This window comes from Anguilla anguilla, chromosome 12 (genome assembly GCF_013347855.1).
Source record: "Anguilla anguilla isolate fAngAng1 chromosome 12, fAngAng1.pri, whole genome shotgun sequence".
Lineage (NCBI taxonomy): Eukaryota > Metazoa > Chordata > Actinopteri > Anguilliformes > Anguillidae > Anguilla > Anguilla anguilla.
In genome coordinates, this window is record NC_049212.1 from 22,761,784 (window position 1) to 22,767,830 (window position 6,047).

Below are 6,047 nucleotides of genomic sequence, written 5' to 3' on the forward strand. Positions count from 1 at the left end.
AGTAGTGAACACTCTGTAAACACACACACACACTTAAAACAGAGTCACAAAGATACATAGAATAGAAACAGTTATACACCACAAACAGACAGACGAAGATACACAACGAAAAACACAGACCGTACTCACACTCCCACCCTTAATGCAGAGACACTCAGAAACACACACAAACGCACACTCATGCACATAGACACACGGACATGGTTACTTGTAGAAACACTCATGGCACAGATGCACGGGAACGTTGAGTACACTCAGACAGACTGGCACACGGTTTCACAGACACACGGAAACGTTGAGTACACATAGACAGACAGACAGACAGAAGCACGGTTGCAGAAGGACAGCTCTCAGGGATATATAACGAGCAGCCGGGAAGACTGCAAAAATCGATACTCCAGCAGGCAACTTTTTATCTGCCAAGCAGAAATTGAGCCTCACCTACTGCAGACTCGGAGCCTCTCTCTAATGAAGTGTCTTGCAGTGACCTCACCCCTAGGTTACCGCATTGCTGTTCCCAACCTTTTTTTCCCTGCTTTTCCCTCATGAAACCAAACATGATGAAAGAAAACCTTTCTGTTTGTGCGGACAATAAGGGCTCCATGTTTGAAGGAGGCGGGCTCCTTATTTCCTGAGCTCAGACCGTTCCGACAGCTCTGTGAGGGGGAGGTTTGGAGGTGTTCTGACCACAGTGCTAGTGTGTGTGTGTGTGTGTGTGTGTGTGTGAGAGAGAGAGAGAGAGAGAGTGAACAGACAGACTGTTTTTTGACATGTAATGAACGCTCCCTTGTCATGTATGGCTTTTCTACCGGTACCTGTCTGTGCTACCGGTATCTCATGTTGTGTGTATGTGTGTGCCTGTATGTAAGTGTGTGCATGTGTGTGTGTGTGTGTGTATGCGTGTGTGTGTGTGTGTATACATGTGTGTTCATGTGCCTTCCATCTTCCTCTTTCTTTGCAGGTACCTGTGCTGTGACACACAGAATGAGATGAGGGAGTGGTTTGCCACCTTTCTGAGCATACAGGTGAGCAGGCTCACCTGGCGGGTGTCACTTCCTGTTTTCCCTCCCTCTCGCTTACAAACAGCTTCCTGTATGCGTGAGCCAGCCTGGCTGCGTGGAGTAACGCTCTCTCCCTCTCCCTCTCCCAGCACGAGGGCAGCGTGTGGCCGGCGGAGACCATAAAGATGCGGGCGAGCCGGGTGGTGCCGCTGGATGCCAGGTTGGGTAACGTGTCCCTAATCCCACTGCGTGGCAGTGAGAACGAGATGAGGAACAGCGTTGCTGCTTTCACTGCTGACCCGCTTGCTGTGAGTCAATCAACCAATCAACCAATGGGGGAGCAGACTGCGGATGACACAATCGGTCAGCCCCGCCCACCTCGAGACCAGAGTTTGGTCCGGGAGGGGACGTGCTCTCGTGATGTGGAGGAAAGTCCCTCGATGGAGCCCCTCGTGCCCAGCTGTAAATTGCTTCGACGGGCAGAAAATGGGCAGGGTTGACCTTTTTGTCAAGTGTTCATTGTGCCCCTCAAGTGGCTGGTGGCTTGTGTCCCATCTCAGGGTCCTCATCCCCCCAGCCAGTTGACCTCGGGCATAAATGGCAGTCCAAGATAATGGGAAATGATTATTGCTGTATTTGTTGGTGCCTTTTTGATTGTGGGGAAATCTGTACAAGTGGCTTATTATATTCCGCTTTTCATACTTTCTGTTTTTTTTTTCAACCTGGGTCTTATTACAGTCATATTTTCCATCATTCTTATTGGTTCTGATAGTATTTTGTGTGCCTGCTGCATTGTAGAGGCTTTTTCTAAAGAGATATTTGTGAAAAATGTGAATGTTTAAATTTATTTACCAAAATTAATAGTAAAAATATTCCATTGCATGCTGTTTCAACATTGGTGTGTGGCTCCCTTTTATAAGCTAACATGGAAAATTCTAATCCTAAAGTTGTTGCCATGGCTGATTATTCAGAATAAGGGGGATAGTTAAGTACGGTAGGTCAGTTCTGCAAGCTGAAATGGCATGCAACAGAATTTTATATTTTGGTTTAGAAATTTGTTTCACTTTTTAATGAGAGGTATACTGTAGATAAACTGGACTTTATTGAGGGGAACTGAACCTGTATCTGGATATGCCGTTGAGAAAATACTTCCAAAAGACCGAAAACCTCTACAACGAAGCAGTTGCATAAAATACTATCAGAACTGATAGAAGTGACAGAAAATACTATGAAAATAAGACCCAGGTTGGGGGAAAAATGGGATTTTTCCTTTAGGCTCTTTTCTGGCCAGCAGCTTCAGAATGACATGATTTCACTCATGCGTGCACACTTCTGTATTAGAACATACATGAAGAAAGAGCCAACATGGTACATATATGGTCACGACTAGTGTGCATACTGAATGTTTAAGTCATGTGTATTTTGTCCTTGATGGTAAGTAACTTCATGGGTAAGTATAAATTTAGCAGTGTGTGTCATAATGGCATGACCATTGTTTTTTATCATCATTATTATTATTTATTACTTAGTTTTCTTGTTTTCTTTTTGAAATGTTACTGTACCAATGTGATTTTACTTAGTTCCTTTAAAAAGTGCCAAAGGCTTGTTATCTTGTATTGCCACTGAAAATGCACTCGTTCTGTTTTCCAGCTTTTCAGAAATGTATGATAGTACAGCCTGACATTAAGGTAAGAGATGTGCATTCATTCTGAATTATGAACTGGATGCACATGAACAAATAAATATTTAATGTGTAGTACAGGAATAGATAGCCACGCCCGGGTCCTTTCTTTGAGTTATTAATTCAGCCCCTTTGTATTGATTCATCACAGGGCAGTGACCAGCAGAGGGAAGCCTCGCGCAGGACAGCTACGTGAAGGCCAAGACCCGTTTCCTCGTAGAACATTCCAGAACCTCCTGATCACAGGGACAGACTAGCGCTTGTGTGGTTGCACACATCCCTCCCCCTATAATCCAGTGGGATCAGAAACACGGGACCACCACAGACGGTGCTGCGGCTCGGAGCCTTTTCTCCCCTTGGTCTGCCTCCTACAGGCCTGCTGGGTCCAGGGCCAGCCTGGCTGTGCGGCTAGGCTAGGGGCATCTGTAGAATCCCCCTGCCCCGTTCCCCTGACCATTTTCTCCTTCATACATACCCCACGAGGACTTCTAGAGTGGTGCCTTCCCACCATCTCGGGTGAACATGCCCCCCCACCCCCTTCCCCACCCTGCACCACCCTCTGTCTTTGACAGAACGTACCCTACCTGTTGGCTAACTGTCTAACTGAAAACGTGAGCCTGTCTCTGGACCTTACTGGAGCCAGTTTGTTAAGCCGAACACCTGACCCGTGCGGGCCTTGGTTGACCGGGGTTTAGCCGGGGACTGACCATTACCATTGTGGACTTTGTAAAGAACCGTCTCTGCTCTGCTGAGCTGAACTGTTTCCATTCAGCTGCCTTTCAGCTCACCCAGCCTTTTAGATGATCTCAGTCAGACCAGACCTGTAACATTTCAGACCATTCCAATTAAGGTTATGACTTGCAGTATTTTAAGAGGCTTGGCTGACTTTTCTAAAGGTGAGTAATGTTTATAGGTTTTGTTGTAATTAATTCAAATAAACACTTATGGTTGGCTCGATAGAAGAGCCAACTGCTTCAGTATTTGATGGCGCCAGTTACTAATTATTAAGTTCTAAGTAAATGTACATTATTTTGACAAAGGGTAGCTGACTCCTAGCTCAGTATTTTTCACGTGTCTTCATCCTCACCAGGTTTGCCCAAACCTAATTTGCTTTTTGGCTTAATGCAACATTTTTAAAGACTTCTTTAATTATTTATTGTGCAACAGCGAGATTTCAATCGTACTCGTAGTATGCCGTGATGGAATATCGTATCAAAATTTAAAATAAAATTTTAAAGAAATCACTGTAGAATTCACAGAGAATGAAATAATTTCAGATGTTGTCAGGACTGTAAGCTCTACGAAGGGAGAGTAGAATCTGAATCTAGTACAGGTTGTGTCTCCATTGTATGTTCCTCTGCAAACTAATAAATGTTAGAGTAAGAGAAATGAATAATCAATCCTTTCAAAGATCATTTTTCCAAGACAACTTGAATGACACATCTCTGGGTCCTGTTGCACAGGAGCCTGTGATTTTTATTATTCTTACCGTTGTCTTCATTAACATTTTCGCAGTATCATTATCCCCATTAAAATGTTCGAAAAGCAGCCATGTTGTAGATTCAACAAGCCTGTTAACCAGTGTTAACCATATGAAGCGTGACAGTGGTACTACCGTGACTCGTGACCGTGCTGGAATAATGGATGTAAGGACTGTTGCTCTCAGCAGATATTTTTAATTGGCTCACATCTTTCTACTCAAAATTTAGGTAGGTAATTTAGGCAAGGTAGAGAACAAATGTCACCAGTAATACAATATGAATGTTTTTTATTCATTAAATGAACTGAGTCATCAACTGAGTTTTTTTCATCATTCATGAAAAGGACTCACTTGATGGAATTGCCAGTAACGCAAACTTTGTACGACTTCTTCACCTTTAAACAGTGTTTTATTCCAATTTCCCCAATCAGAAATCCAAACACCCTTCAGAGTCAGTCCCATTGCTACAAATGGCCTCCATCACGTCTGGAGGGTCCTTCTTAACACACACATCCTCTGCAGCTTCTGCTGTCTCCCACCTGAGCCGTGCAGCCATTGCGACAGAAGACTGCCCATGTGCAGATGGAGCAGACGTATGGCAGCCCTCCCTCTCCCCGCTGCAGCCAATTACACACCCTCCTGCGTCACCTCGCAGTACTCCAGTCATTCTGGACCTCGGATTAAGGCATGGATTAAGTTCACAGGGTGGCATGAACCAGTGCTACTGAATGTAGCATATTTCTTCATAAGTCATTTATATTTTGGTTCCTTTAAGCTCTGTTTCATATCGGCAAACAGTGACTTTTGCCTCCTAATGTCCCCAACAAGGATGGTTTTCCACCTGACCTGGCGAGTTGATGCTCATGCAGTTTGGGCAACACTGCGGACCCATCTCTCCCGGCATCTTCTCGCCTCCTTTTCCCCCCAGACTCCTCGCGTCAGCGCAAAGTCTGTTAAAGCCAGCGCCGTTCCAGAACGAGCGGCTCTGTCACCGAGGAGAAAAACACAGGACCAGCTGTTGTATTCATCAGTTGTGTCTCACCCATGTTTATGCAGGCGGACGCATCGTTTGCCATCCGTTACGGGACATGACTGCTCAGTGGCACAGAATGCGCTCTGCCAAGGCCTCCGTGTCAGCTGTCACCACTCTCCGCCCTTCCATGTTTCCTGCCTGTGCCGTTCCCCTCCGATGCACTGTTCTGCTGTCAAGAATTTGTCCTGCCTTCCATCACTAGAAACCTCTCTGTAGTGTCCCATATCAGTGCAGGCAGTGTGATTGTACAGTTCTGTCTAACAGGAGGAGGAGTACGTCTTGCTCTGTAGTGAAATATTGCAGCAGAATCCAGATGTGTCAATTTCAAGCTCCACAGTGCCAGACGGGGAGACATTGTAGTGCTCAAAGGGGAAACATAGGAGGAAGCTGGTCATCAGCCTCCTTCAGAGCACTCCGAGCACTTCCTTCACTTCCCTGGAAACTTTACTTTTTTGCTGTGTTGATGGGGTGGGGTGGGGAGCGCACGCTTGTGTTTATTTATACATTTGCTCTGTTGTGAGAAACGAGGCCCATCTCTGTATGAGCAGAATTACCATTTACCACTCGCAGGGACGTTTTACAACGCTGCACCCACCCCATGCTGTTCTGCATTCAGCGCTCTTCCTCTTCTATTTGTCAAGTTCTTCTGGAAGAAATTGACGAGGCTTGAATTTTGTTCACGGCCCTGCGTTAGCAGCTGGGCCTTCTTTGAAGTCAAAACTGCTGGGATCATTTTTAGTCCAAGTGACAGATTCAAACCCGTGAACCCTTTGGTGACTTTGAGACACAGCTCCGTCTTGCAGTCAGTGAACCTGCCCATCTGTGCATGCCTTCGTATCCCAGGATGCTCTC

General features: G+C 45.6%; 1 protein-coding gene across 8 annotated transcripts in view; it reads left to right on the forward strand.

Annotated features, from left to right (window-relative positions):
• The window catches only part of LOC118209036 (arf-GAP with Rho-GAP domain, ANK repeat and PH domain-containing protein 1-like), a 66,269-nt gene extending 62,039 nt beyond the window's left edge, over positions 1-4,230 (forward strand). For 6 of the 8 annotated variants that reach the window (XR_004761666.1, XR_004761668.1, XR_004761665.1 and 3 more), the window contains 3 exons: positions 962-1,025; positions 1,151-2,689; positions 2,834-4,230. Coding sequence is in view for 2 of the 8 variants with exons in the window: in XM_035384140.1 (XP_035240031.1) it covers positions 962-1,025; positions 1,151-1,309; positions 2,652-2,669 (241 nt within the window). In the remaining 6 variants the exon portion in view is untranslated. The remainder of the gene's footprint in view (positions 1-961; positions 1,026-1,150; positions 2,690-2,833) is intronic. The other 2 variants (XM_035384141.1, XM_035384140.1) reach the window with 2 other exon arrangements.
• Positions 4,231-6,047: the final 1,817 nt, after the last annotated feature.